At 50.8% G+C, this 14,526-nt stretch overlaps 1 protein-coding gene across 1 annotated transcript; it reads right to left on the bottom strand.

The window, feature by feature from the left end:
- Positions 1 to 9,584: 9,584 nt before the first annotated feature.
- On the bottom strand, positions 9,585 to 13,650 carry GDF2 (growth differentiation factor 2). Its single transcript, XM_039233777.1, has 2 exons — positions 13,305 to 13,650; positions 9,585 to 10,525 (listed from the first exon to the last, which is right to left on the bottom strand). The coding sequence occupies exons 1-2, from the start codon at positions 13,648 to 13,650 to the stop codon at positions 9,585 to 9,587; spliced, it is 1,287 nt and encodes a 428-aa protein (XP_039089708.1).
- Positions 13,651 to 14,526: the final 876 nt, after the last annotated feature.

Genomic DNA, 14,526 nt, shown 5'->3' with positions numbered 1-14,526 from the left:
TCAAGGAATATCTGCAAGGACGATTATAGAAGGCACTGCTAGGTACTTTGAAGGCCCTGGGGAGACTCTAATGGACACTTGCTTCCAGGAGAGAACAGAAGGGGCAGGGTGAGGATTGACAGACCCACAGGCCTGGAGGAGAGCCTTGGACAAGGTGTGTGTGGTGTGGCAGCTCATCTTGGCTGGAGACCTTAGTGACCATGCCCATCTCCTTCCTCCCTGGTTCCCACTGAGACAGAGGGTGGGAAAGTGGACTTCAACTGTTTTAACCCTCTGTTGCAATTTGGGTTGGCCAGTGGACCACAGTCTTGCTCATGAGATGTAAGAAGAAGCCTGTGAGGGACCTCAGGACAAGTATCCACAGAGGATATGGATACCTATTCTTCCCCTTCTTCCTGCTGGGAATATGATGTGATGAAGGCAGCCATATTGTGATCATGAGCTAGAGCATGAGCTAGCATGAGCTGGAGGCCAGAGCATTGCTCAGACACTGACTCTCACATCATCTAGCTCCAGACCAATGCTAGGTAGCTGTCACCTTCAGAACCATGTTATGTGAGAAAAGCAAATCTCCTAGCAACAGAGTCAGGTTTCCATTTCTAACTGATATGCATATTAGAGAAATAAAGGCTTTGTTAAGGCCTAGTCTTCAGAGCTTGGGCAAGCCCATGTGAGCATTCACTACGGGAACCCTGGAGGCCCCTGAAATTAGATGTCTTAAAGAGGGAGAAATCAAGCCTGTGTGAGTCCACCAAATAGGTCCACATTCAAGGATGGCTCAATCCAGAGGTTGACTTCTGAGTCCTCTGCTTATTTGGAAGCCATGGCTTTAGAATACTTTTTTTTAACTTAAAAACTATGAAAAATTATCCCCCAAACCAAACCAAACAATCACCCATATTTTAACCACTCCAAACCAACACTGTCAACACCAGCTTATTCACTGCCATACTTGTTCCTATTTATGTATCTTTAAAAAAAAAATCAGAGAAGGATGGGGTGCCTGGGTGACTCAGTCGGTTAAGCAACTGACTTCAGCTCAGGTCATGATCTCGCAGTTGGTGGGTTTGAGCCCCGCTTTGGGCTCTGTGCTAACAGCTCAGAGCCTGGAGCCTGCTTCAGATTCTGTGTCTCCCTCTCTCTCTGCCTCTCCCCCCACTCCTGTTCTGTTACTCTCTCTCAAAATTAAATAAACATTAAATTTTTTTTAAAAAAATCACAGAAGGAAGAAAAAGACATTTAAAGATAAAAGCAAAACGCCTTTTTGATGTTCCTCATCTTCCTGCTATTTGCCGCGTGTCTTGCTAGTCCTTTCATATATGACTTCCTCGTGTGTAAGCATATCCTTTGGTGGGTTTTTATTGACGTAACTGGCATCATGCTGCACATTTCACTTGCAGCTTGCTCTTTCCATTCCACATTATATACTTGATGGCTAGCCATCCTGGTGCACATCAACTAGTTGGCTTTTGAATTGCTCTACGTCATTTTGCCATATGCATGTGCCACCTTTTAGTCAACTGCACTGATGGACATTTGGCTTGTCACAGGTCAGGTTCCCGGTGAAACAGAATGGGCTGTACCTGGAGCTGTACCTGTCAGGGAGGGAAACACGTTGGACTGGACAGTGAGAGAAGCTGAGTTGATCCAGCTTTCAAGGGACCTCAGCCAACGTCAAGGGGACTCTCTGGAGTGGGCATGGGCCTTTAAGAGTTACCCCAAATTGAAGCTGGGGACCAGGCATTCATACCCCACACAATAAGTCATTGGACGGAGGTTGTCCCAGGAGGGAATGTAATCTGGGCAAGTTACTCCCTGCAGGCAGCCAAGAACAACTCCTAAGAAGAGGTGAGCTGTCAGCTGACAGTCCTGAAGGGGGATCTGGGTGGGCACCCGGCACCCACCACAGGGCCATCACCAGTGTCTCACAGTTACCATGTGCAACACTTACCTTTGAGTGTGCCTTTCTACTCATGTGCAAAGCTGTCTCCAGAGTGGATATTTAAACAAACAAACAAACAAACAAACAAACAAAAAGAGTTTGTGGATCTCTCTACTCTAATGGATGCGGCTGAATTGTATTCCAGGGTGACCGAAACCACAGTCCCTCCTGCCACCTCTGACAGTGCTCACTTCCCTCTGCCCAGTGCCCATGTGCTTGAGTGTCACATGGCTTCATTTTTGCAAATCTAATGGGTATAGGATGGAATATCATGATCATTATGCTTTTCAATGACTATAAATGAGACGGAGCACAAAACTATAGGTGGTTAATTCTCTCCTCGACATCTTATTTTGGCCCTGAATATAAGCTGGAACTTCCCACCCTCATGCTTCCTCCTTTCCTCACCTCCTGCCTTTTCAGTTTGCCCAGGAATAGGGGCCCTCCTGAGCCCTCTTGCAGTTTCAGAAGTCGCTTAATGTGTCAGAAGGTTCTGGCAATTTTGCTGATCTTTGGGACAAAGGCATGCTTACGTGTGTGTGCATGTGTATGTGTGTGCGCCTGGCTTGTGTGATGTGTACATGTGTGTAGTGTGTTATGAATGGGGTGTGTGTGCATGACTGTGTGATGTGTACACGTGTGTGGTATGTTATGTGGGATGTGCGTGTGCACATACATGTGCATAGGGTATCCATTCGCGGGCACAGGGCAGGTGTGAGTGAGGAGGCTGTCACTCCTGGTATGGCCCTTCTTGAATTCACACCTGAGTGATTTTAAGCATAACCCGAGGCTGGCCCCCGGGGGTGATGTGAGACTACACAGTCTGCAAGCTCAGTGGGCAGGCAGGTCTTCCAGCTGGCTCTCAGCTCTCAGCTGTTGCTGCGGTGACTTCTGGAGAAAAATCTGATGCTGTCTCTTCTCACCATGAACCAAGCCCAGGAAGAAAGTGGAAGGGAAACAACCACAGTTCGTTACATTATTCTCCTATCGTTGTTCATTTTAGATAATGTCCTGTTTTTCACTCTGAAAAGCAATGTTCAGCAAATATTAAGATTTCTCCATATTTAGTGTTTTTTAAGGTGTAGACTCAGAGTTAGGATTTCTGTAACAAAGAGTATGAGCATTGTGAGGCCCTTTAACAGAGCTTTCTAGTTCTGATATGAATTCCTTTGGTTAATAGTAATGGCTGCCTTTCACTAGGGCCTCAGACTGCTGGCCTGAGACTCCTGCTCATGCTCTAGCTCCTGCTTCCTTTCCCCCTCTCTGCCCCCCTGCCCTCTCAACTTTCCCCTCTTCTGGTTCATTCTTTTTTCACGGTGCAACCTTGTGCCCTTTGTAGTGGAAACCAACCAGGCTTTCTCGGCCCCTTCCTTTTTTTTTTCTTTTCTTTTTTTTTAGCTCTACTTACAACTTACATCAACACAGAACAATCCAGACAGGCCTCACAGGCTCTTCCTCCCTAAAAAAGTGGGGAAAGGAGAAAGATGGTGGACATTTATGTGATTTGGGGTCCATTTTGGAGCTGCCGTTGTCTAAGACAGGCCTGAATGAGGAGGCCCAGAGACCCCACATTGGGGACTCGGGAGCACCGCCATTTCTTGGGTTCCTTCTGGAGGTGACACTCCAGTGCTTCTCAGGCTGCATTTCTTCCCGGGTGGGTATGTGTGTGTACCTGGTATTTGCTCGGCTGGCCCTGGCTTCTGCACCTCATTGATGGGAGGCGCTTTGCTGGCAGGGAGTTAGCTGGTACCGGTCCCACAGAGCAGGCAGAAGGCGGACTTAGAACTTGCCCCAAATCATATCTGAGAGTGAGGACCAATGTCAAAATCAGAGAGAAATGAGAAAATGGGCATCATGCATGGGTCTGTGTTGGGCAGGTGCTAGGAGCCGGTGTACAAAACCAAGAATTTGCAAAGCAGAGAAGAGAAGGACCAGGAGAGGCATGATGGGAGGGCATGGTGCTCTGGCCAGATTCTGGTCACCGGGGCCACAGTTGAGCCCAAAGCTGACAGGTCCCAGGTGGAGGTTGGCAAGGTTGGCTCCCTTCACAGATGTCATGGCACCAATAGGGCAGGCCTGGCTGAGGGGCTTCTGTCAAGAACTGCCAGGTCCGTAAGTGGGGACCAAACTGAGGAGAAGCTGAGGACTTGGGATTTCATAAAACTGTAATGGTTCAAAGTCATTTTGAATAGCACAGAGTTGTCAGCATTTTATTTTGCCAAGTATGGACATTACAAAAAAGGAAATCCTGTTATCTACGATCTCCATCATTTCATAAAAAAGGGGGAGGTATTTGAACTGCATTTGGCTATTGTGAACAATACTCATTTGACCTTAGTCTGCTCCCTCGATCCAGACTGGAGAAGGCTGCTGACCCCTCTTAGGCCCATGCTGGCCATACGTGCTGTGGCAGAGGCCCGCAGCCCCTATGCGGGTGGCTGGTATGTCAGGACTCTCCTGAACTGCATGGACCCGTGAGAAGGAACAAACACTCACGGTAGAGAGCTACAGAGAGGCAGACTTGGGCCCCTGCTCACGCATATCTTTCTGATAAACAGCTGCCTATTCTCGAAACAGGCTGCTTAGAAGAGGAGCAGTCATCTGCAAGGGAAGTGTTCTGGGAAGCTGAGGACCATGGTGTTAGATTTCTGCTTGATTCAAAACATAAAATATTTCTGGCAGTTTTATTCAGTCAGATCCAATGTAAGCCACGTTGGTGCAGGACTGCCTGCTTTGCGTACAGTCTCCTGCCTCCATGTTAAGGCAAGTGTGGGAAAAGCCGGACCCCTTCATGTCAGGCTGCTCCAAACTTTCTCAGCAACCTTGGTTCCCAAGGAGCTGCCATATGGATATAATAGGCTTGCCTTTGAGGGCCTTTGGTCACAAACTGGAGATGCCTCTGGGCCTCCTTGGCAGGCACCGGGGAGAAGGGGGCAGGGCGGGTCCCTTCACCAGACCCTGGGGCAAGCTTTCAGCAGCAAAGCTCAGACTCCCAGGCACATCAGGATCACATCAATGCTAAGGTCTGAAGCAGCCTTCAGGGTGTCCTTGGGACTTGGGAAACCAAGACGCTGACTGCATACACGCATTCAGGATGGGCTACACCAGTGTGAGAGGCCAAAGGCAGAATCAAAATGCAGGCCCCTTGTTCAAAAATTATGGTGGATTTCAAGATGGCGACAGCAGAACATTAAATCAAGCAGGTCCCATGCTACTGCCCGGGCCACCAGGGATGCCTGTGTGTATTCTAGAGCGGGGGGAGTGCAGGCTCCCTGTGGGGAAGAGGCCGGCAGGGGCCTTTCCTCAGGTTGCTTAGTGCCATCAGAGCCAACGCCTGGAGTCTGCTGCAGACTGCACCCACAGCAGTGGGCTTGCCCTGGATTCCTCGCCATGCCCTGCAAAGGAACGGAAGTCCAGGGCAGAGGGAGCTGGTCAGAGGAGCGGTACATGGAATCACAGCCTTGTACACGGGGGAAAAGAGTTTCTGAGTTCCGATGACCTCCCACACCTGCTTGTGTTGGCCCCATTCTTATGGGAATTCAGTTGGGCTTGGAAAGAGAAAGTTGCAAGGAAGCGTTGACCCAGGGATGCCTGCCCTCTCCCAATTTTGATAGAATTCTGAAAGAGGTGCAAGTCACAGTGTTTCTGTTAGAGGTAGGAGAGTCTGCATTGTGTGAATGGAGATATTGATTCTTGGATTCCCCATGAGTCGTGGAGATCTGCCCTGGAATAAAGAAACAGAAGGGAAGTAGCACAAAGCAGTTTATGAAAGTGAAAGTACCCTCTTCTGGTGGGGAACAGGCAGGCGGAGAGGGGGTCACTGCCCTGAGGCTTTGATGAGCTGGGTCTCAGGTCAAGGACAGGGTGGTCTTTGATGGAGGCTGCTTCCAATCTTTTGGAAACTCTTCCCACAGATTGGGAAGGGGAATTTTTACCCCTCTAAGGTTTGTACCTGAACCAGCATGGCAGCCTTCCCCCACGGGGGCTAAAACTGTAATGTAAATGCGCTATCATGAGTCTAGGGGTTACCTCGGGGCAGAAGTGGAAAAGGAGAAAGCATGTGCTGCCCCTGAGGCTCTTGGTCTTTTAGTCCCAGGGTGCCAGAGCCAGGAGGTCAGGATGTTGAGGGGTCTTGGAGGCCACAAAGTCAGGATCCTGCGCTCCCAAACTTCTAATGTGTGATTCACTTATCACTGCCCTTGCCTCCGGCTCCTGTCTAATTAACTGCCTGTTCTACCATTTCGTGACCTCGCTGACAGAACGTTAATCACAGGGGAGAAGTGTGTCTTTCTCCTCTTTGTCCAGTGCATCGGTACCTGGCTGGCCAGAGGACCCCACACAAGTGGCAAAGGAGGGCACAGATGGTGGCACTTGCCCAGGAGAGAACAGGCTTTGTCTTTGATTCTTCCTGCTAATGTGACCATGACCTTCACTGTGGAGACGGTCATCAGGACAGAGGTCAGTGCAGCAGAGAGAATTTGGGCTTTGTGCCGCAACCGGGGTTCAAATCTTGGCTTTAGCAGTTCCTGGCTAGTGGCTCTGAGCAAAGTGTGAGGCCTCCATCTCCTCTGCATTTGCAAAAGACAGGATAAAAAATGCCTTTAATTCTGTGGATATTGCTTGAGCCATTGAGTACAAGTCTCCAGCCCCGCCTGGTCCTCCAGGAGTCCCCCAACCTTCATCCCTTGCTCTTCTCATGGTGTCTCATGCCACCCCGTCTCTCCGTCTCTCTGCATCTGCCTGTGGCTTTCTGCTAGGCATCCCTGAACCTCTCTCTCTCCTCTCACTCCTGCCTGGAGGGTGGGTCACAGGAGGAACAGGGGACAGCCTGTCAGCTCTGTGAACTGGTCATTTCACCAGGTTCAGATTCTTCATATGTGTGGTAATGATAACATCACCACCCTGATACGGTTAGGACGTGTTACAAACGCAGTATTAAGGGTGCTGGTCGTTAGGCAGAGGGCTAACTGTCCGCATAACGGAGTGTCCAGAGGATGGCGCTGTTGCATTTCGTCCTCTGGCTGGGGGGTGAAAAGAGCTTCGGGGGATCTGGTAGGAAGATTAACCTAGAGAGATGGAAGCCAGGGAGCATTTCTTGGGGACGCTCCTTGCAAGTTCTTTTCCTAGCACATCCGTCCAAGTCAGTTTGTCCTGAGCCGCAGCCCGTGACAGCCCTCCGAGAGTGACCGAGGTCAGAGGCTCTCAGGCCTTGCCTTCTGAGGACTTCGTGGCATAGGCGGCTTCAGACAAGAGGTCCCCACGCCAAGCCCGTAACAGCCACGAGACAGAAGCACGTAGTGCTCCCCAGGGCAGGAAGGTCAGAGCTGGAGCATCAGCAGAGGGGACAAAGGGGTGCCACTGGAGTCAGGGCTTCGGGGATGGTGACTTGTGCTATGCAGCTGGGAGTGAGGTGGCCGGACAGCCGTCAGGGCATCACCTGAGGCCGAAGGAGTGGCCCTGAGGGCATGTGGCTGGAGCTTGGCATCTGAGCGCGCACATACTGGGACCCGGTGCTGGAATAGTGCAGGGCCCAGGTGGCTGGACAGGGGTGACTCATGGCCCAGACCTCCCTCCCCTGACATGGGGGAGTTCAGGGACGGCATGGGGCTAACTGCTGCCCACTTACAAATGCCTGCTCTCTCACATACCCGCACACATGCCCTTATAAGGACATGTCCACTCTCCCTGCGTACAGAGACACTGCCCACATGTGTCTGCCCGCTGCCATGGCAACTCTGTCTCCATGCCCCTCTCCTCCTCCCCCTGCCATCCAAGGAAATAAGGACCTGTGGGGAGGGGTGGGCAGTGTACGGCATTGAGGGGGGTCATCAGACCCGGGTCTCACATTCAGGAAAGTCCACAGGTTCAACATTTGACTTTATTTCCAAGTGAAACTTTGATGCAGGCACAGAATACACCACCAGGACTAAAAGATGTTCCTCATTCATCTTTATGATTGAGCAACATTGTCGTACCAGGAATTAGTACTTTCTAGAGCTCCAGTAATTAATTGTACTTAAATTAATTAATTTGTATTAGTTATGTTAAAGCTCTTCATTGGTTCCATGTAAACATTTAGCACAAACCATTTTTTAAAAAAATAATACACTGAGAGCTTCAACCAGTGGGAATGGCCCCGGGTCTCTCTAGGCCTCTTATAGGCTCTGCTCTAGCCACGGAGTGGAATCTTCACCACTTCTAGACTCTTCCTCACTCCACCCCATTCCATGTGTGGCCTCTCGAGTGAGAGAAGAGAATGAAATTCAGAGGCAATGGAAACTCTGTCCTCTCTTGGGCTCAGTGGGGACCGAGTCCAGTCCTAGGGGTGAGGCCCACGCCCAGGACAGAGCTGCACACACACTGTTCAAGAAAGCTGACAGGTGCAGGCAGAGCCGACTGTGGCTATAAGGATCTGAGTTCCTCAGTGGATGGGAACCCTCCCCCCGGATGACTGGACATCACCACTTGGGAACATGTCACCGAGGAGTAAAAATAGGGACATTGCAAATACCAAAGCAAGAGCGCATTTATTCCAACAAATGCAAATTCAGGTCTTGTCTCCCACGGAGTCCTTGAGGGAGGGCAGCCCACAGATGTGCTCTGCTGGTGAGCCGGTTATGCTGAGTAAATTAACTGCAGACAGGCCCTTGGGGTGAACTGTGCCTGCTCCTCCCAAACCATCTCAGAGTCTGTCCACGGGCAGCTGTGGCTCCGTGTGAACCGCTGGCTGTACGAGCACCATGCCGGTGGTCCACACACCTGCAGCCACAGATATGCTACCACCTGAGGGCTTCTGTCACGCATTCTGTCTGTCCTGCAGATGGTTTTGGGGTTGGTGTTTAGTGGCTCGAGGGTCATCTTAAAAAGCACTGGGCCATTGACGCAACACAGGCACCAAGCAGTCAGAATGTGCTCTGGACACTCTAAGCCACCCAGTCATTCCATTGGGTACTGGCCGGGGCCGAGCGCAGCTCGCGCCACAATGCCTGCCTCCCAGCGTCTAATTGTTCTTCAGCTGCAAGATGACCTGATAAACTTTGATGGGGTGTTTGAGAAGCCCCTGGGCTTTCGTGGCCAACAGACCCATGGAGACCTGTGGGTTGGAATCATGCCTTTGACCGGTGTTACTTGAACTGTCTGCATTTTGGTTTCTGCAAGTGTAAGTTGGGAATCATGACACCCATCTCACTGGTTATGGGAATCTATGAAATGATAGGTGTGGAGCACACAGCTGTCCCTGTCCCCTTCACTCCCTGAAGTTACTGGAATGTGCCCTTTCCTTCTCATCTCCATAAATCTCTGCCTCATCTATCTGTACTCCTCTGCCTCCCTTCTGCTCTTTTCTGCCGGTTCTGGATTATTTTTCTTTTGTCCCCTTTTTATTGTCTCCCCTTACACCCCAAAAACCCTTCTAGGCTTTTCTCTTCTCCTAAGCCCTCATCCCCAGTCCCTTGCCTTTGTCTTCCCTGAAGCTGGACCCAGTGGTGTATGCATGGGCAGGCTTGTATCGCTAGGACATGGCAGTTCCCTTTCCTTCTTCAGGCTGGCATGCAGACAGACTTAGTCCCTGTCATGCCCAGAGGGACACAGGACCGCTCAGCAGGACCCCTCCACCCTGTCTCCCCCTGCCCGCAGGCCAACACTACCTGCACCCACACTCTGCCACGCTCATCCCTTCATAGTGGTACTTGAGGGTGGGGACCCCCATATCATCTTTGTAGAGGATGGAGATGGGGCTCAGTTTGGTGGGCACACAGCAGGCCTTGCCCACTTTCATGGGGAACTTGAGATGTACCAGGGTCTGTACAATGGCATGTTTTGTGGGGGTTACGTCATCAGCCAGGGGGAAGAAGCAGCCGCCTTTACACTCGTACGCATCATATTCCTTGGGTGCAATGATCCAGCTGTCCCAGCCAATATCCTCGAAGTTCACCCTCATGGAGGTCTTCTGACAGTGGTTGTTGACCCCGGCACTCCTCTTCCGTCTGGCTAACGATGACCCTGTGGCCATGTGACCTTCCCCATCCTCATCCTTGTTGTCACCTGCTTCTGCTGGACCATTCTTGGACAACTTCTTGAGCACACTCTCCTGCTCATGGCCGATCATCTCCCTGAGCTCCAGCCTGGTCTCTTTGGTCCCATTGCTGCGGTCATTGGAGAAGACGACTAAGAAGGGCAGGTTTTTGGAGCCTGGGGGAACGCTGATATCCAGCTGGTCACAGCCCTTCCTGTGACTCTCCACAGTCACTTCCAGTTTATTTTTGCTCTTGGTGGAGTCGGCTCTGACCCACCGCTTCACAGCACTGGAGACCTCAAAGGTCTCCCAGCCCTCGTCTTGAATGTCCTGGGACACCAGGAATGTCTTCGTTCCTGTAGAAGCATCCCAGGCATCTGCTCCATCCAGAACGTCATATATGGCCATGTTGCCTTTCAGCTCACGAGGAGAGGCTCCGTGATTTTGACAGGAGATATAGAGTCGGAGCTCGGCCCTGGTGATCTGCTCATGCCTGGGAATGGAGATGTTGAAGAGCAAGATGTGCTTCTGGAAGGGAAAGTCTTCCGTGGCCATGATGGAGACAGCATCTGAAATGCAAGTACGCAGTCAGTGATGGTCCTCTTTCATTACACCAAAACAGACTCATGGCTTGTGTCAAAGGGCACCCAGGATGACATGGGCTGATTCTATCAAATCTTTATTGGGTTTCACTTAAGCCCTTAATGTAGAAAAGAATTTTCAAAGGTACATTTAGGATCTTCCAAAGAAAAACAGAGGAATGAGAGCCTTGCATTGGAGTTCACGGGTCCAGCTCTTTAGTGAGCATCTACTCAGTGCCCAGCCTTGCACTACGAGCTTTGCATTCTGTATTTCACTTTGCTCTTCACACTAACCCTGCAAGGGTAGAATTATTATTCCAGTTTTACAGATGTGGAGACTTGTATTTAGAGTGTTTAACTGCCAAGCACACACATCCTGCAAGCTCTTCACTTAAAAAAAAAAAAAAAAAGAAGCACCAAATAAACAACACAGCAAAGCATACTGTCAGCCTCAGACTGCAGACCCCGAGTGTATGATGTTAAAGGAGACACTCTGGGAGGGGATGGTGAATTTCCAACATCAAAACAATGTTAAAAATCTCAGCATTTAAAAAATATAGAAATCATTCAGCATTGTAATTTCTGAGCAAAGTGAAAGTGGATTTTTTTTAATGTTTGAGGAAAAAATAGAACATATTAGCCTCGACTGCATTGTCATGTTAGGCAAAAACAGGGCTTGCCTTTCAGCTACACAATGGTCTCCATTTCCAACCTCTCTTGTCTGACACACAGCCATCAGGACATCTCTGTGATGCCATGGCTCGGTCACAAACATGAGGTCACAACACGAGGGAAGTCTGTATGCTGCTGTGATATCCAGCAGTGTCTGACAGACCGAGGTGTTAGTCCAGACTCTGCCCTTTCCTAGGCTCGTGACCTTGGAGAAGTCCTGCGTCTCTTTGTGCCTCTGCTTCCTCATCTGTAGAATGGGGTTCATTCTACCTTCCTTCCAAGGTTGGTGCGAGGCTCCCACAAGATGGGACACGGAGCTTACTAACATGATCCCCGCCTCACAGCTGATGCTCAGTCAGTCTTTCTGTGTCCTTCCCAGACCCTCCTCCCCAACATGCATGCCCCCCTCAAAGCATGTGGCTCCGCACCCAATGTGGGTGTGCCATTCCAGCTCCTGCAGAACGTATGTGAATAGTGAATGGGGTCTATAAGCATCAATGCCCTACTGTGCCCTCACCATGGCATGCTTTGAACATGGCTGTGGTGGGGGGCACCTGGGGGGCTCAGTCAGTTAAGTGTCCAACTTGGGCTCAGGTCATGATCTCACGGTATGTGAGTTTGAGCCCCATGTTGGGCTCTGTGCTGACAGCTCAGAGCCTGGAGCTTCCTTCAGATTCTGTGTCTCCCCCAATCTCTGCCCCTCCCATGCTCATTCTCTGTCTCTTAATAATAAAAACCTTTAAAAAATTAAGAAAAAAAAGGAAATGGCAGTGGGAACACATCACGCATCTAGAAAACAAACACCCTCTCTACCTGAGCTATACGTGGACCATCTCTAAAGGGAAGCATAACTGACCTCCACAGGAGTTCTGGCCACAGGCAGAGCTGGGATCCAGTCCGAAAACTTGATTTGGAGACATGGACAATGCTGGGCAGAGGAGGGGATGGTAATTGAGATGGCTCCAAAGGCTGGGGGCTCCCAGATTATGGGATTTGGTGATTAGCTCCAGCCAAAGAAGCTCAGCCTTCTCCTAAAGCACAGGTTACAGACATGTCCCTGGGGCACAGGGAGATGCTGGCAACATCTGGGTGAACTGCAGATCGTATTTTTTAAAAATTAACCCAATATTTTAAAAATCAGACAAGTTCACACAAAATCTGCACTTGTTGTCTTCTTTTGGGCAATCAGAAAATTCGGCCCTGCTGGGCATGCATCGTGACTACCATGTCCCTTAGATGGGGCATGAGCTCTGCAGGCTGGTCGGGTCTGGCCATCGTACTGGGCAAGGCCTGTTAGGGGTCTGCAGGAGTCAAGTCCTGGAGGAGAGAGGCCCCGTGTGCCCGGCTGTTCAGAGAGACAGCAGAGGCAGGAAAAGCCTGAGCTTGGTAGGTGGGTGGGGCCCGTGTCAGAGTCCAGCTGCCAAAGCACTGTGTGACCTGGGCAAGCTCCCTCAGCATCTGCAAGCCTTGACGTCCATGCTCACAAGATCACGTGAATTAGTGGACATAAGCCCTAAGTTGATGTTTGTTATCTTCCAGGCCTATTAAAGCAGGCAAATCATTTTATATTCAGAAAATAAGAAGGTTGTCCTCTGATGTTTCTTTCTCAGAAAAATTGATCAGACTTGTGGATACTTTTTGGCGGGAGAGAAATAGACACTCTTTCCAAGTTAAAAAAGACACCGCTTGGTTGGAAGCTAAATACATTGTCTGTTTCAAAGTAGGAAGGGGGCCATAATGGAAGGAGAAAAAGGGAAGGGGTGGAAGAAAGGGAGCTGGCATTCAGGGGCACCTAATGTGTTAAATGTGGCATCGCACCCAGGGAGGGAGAACTTTCTACGGCAGAGCTGCCCAGTAGGACTTTCTGCAATGATGGACAGGACATGTTTTACAGTCTGCACTGTCCTATAAGGTAGCCGTTAGTCACACATGACCGTTGACCATTGAAGCCAGTGAACTAAGTTATTAATTTTATTTCATTTTGATTTCTTTAAATAGAAACGTAAAGAGCCTCGTATGTCCAGTGGCCACGTACGGGGCAGTGCAGCCCTGACCCCTGAGTCCCCCCGGGGTGCCCTAGCAGAGCCGACTCTACCTTCCACGCTGAAGCTGCGCACGATGTTGGACGCAGGGGTGGTCGACTTGTCGGTGGTGTATCTGTTGTACAGGTCGATCATGTACTGTGGTGGCTCCGCTCGGGTTTTGTCCTGGGAAGGGACCCCGCTCAGGTTGAGGCTGCGCAGGAAATCCACCTTCATGTTCTCCAGAAACATCCTCAGGTCGAAGGTGCCCCCCTCCGGCTCACCTCCCTGCCCCCCTAGCCAGCGATGGGCGTCTCCCCCCGTGGGCGTGTGCCCCTGGCTCTCCAGTGGCTTCCCCTGTGCGGGGCAGGCCAGCAGGGAGAGCACAGGCAGGGCCACCCAGAGCGCCCCGCAGCACATCTTGGGACGGCGCTGTCGCCCTGGACAGGAGACTGCGGGCGGCCGTGGGTGTGTTAGCGGGCGCAGGGAGGAGCCCGGAAGGAGCGGGCCCGCATTTTCCTGCTGTCGGACCGCTCTGCACGGAACCCCGGGGCCAGTTCACAGGCTGTCACCCACAGTCCCCGGAGTGGCCTCTGCGTGCTCTTATCTGGCCCTCGCTTCTGCACTCCCACCTCTTATCTAAGGGAGCTCTCCGTTTAATGAAGGCTCTGTAAACATCTGCCAAACACACACAGACTTATGGGAAGACCATGGCCTGCTGCAGAGAATCTGAACTTCTCTGTGGGGTTATCTCCCCCTAATTAGGATCCTCTCTCATTTCCTCTCTCAGCTCCGTGCAGAGGAATCTCAAGACAGGGTGACCCATGCTCTATCAAAGGGGCCACAGAAACAAAGAATCCAGGAAACAGACAAACCAAAAAGTCCTCCCTCCAAATATGGAAACAATACAAAACTCTCAGAAGGCTTCCACAAGCAAAGTGGTGGGTGGGGTGGGTGGCGATGCAGAGTTACCCAGGGTTAGCGGGAGGCCTGCTCCCTACAAAGCACCTGTGTGCCTGTGTGTGTGTGTGGAGAGCCCGGTGCCCCCAGTCTTATCTATCAAGTGAGTCCTGAACATTAGGGATCAGGGAGGAATGCAGCACCTGTGATTTAGTGAGGTGATGGAGGCTTTGGACCTCCGAGAGGAAGGTTCAAATCCTGGCTCCCTTGTATACCCTCACTAGAGTCACGTCACCTCTATGAGCCTGGGGTTCAGGAAAGAGTTGTGAGCAATATAAGATGATCATGTGCTAGACATGGCAGTCACCACAAACCCTGTCAGTTGGGTGGCCCCCA

This window comes from Hyaena hyaena, unplaced genomic scaffold, assembly GCF_003009895.1.
Source record: "Hyaena hyaena isolate Hyena2069 unplaced genomic scaffold, ASM300989v1 scaffold_78, whole genome shotgun sequence".
Taxonomy (NCBI): domain Eukaryota; kingdom Metazoa; phylum Chordata; class Mammalia; order Carnivora; family Hyaenidae; genus Hyaena; species Hyaena hyaena.
This window is presented reverse-complemented; position numbering and strand designations above follow the sequence as displayed.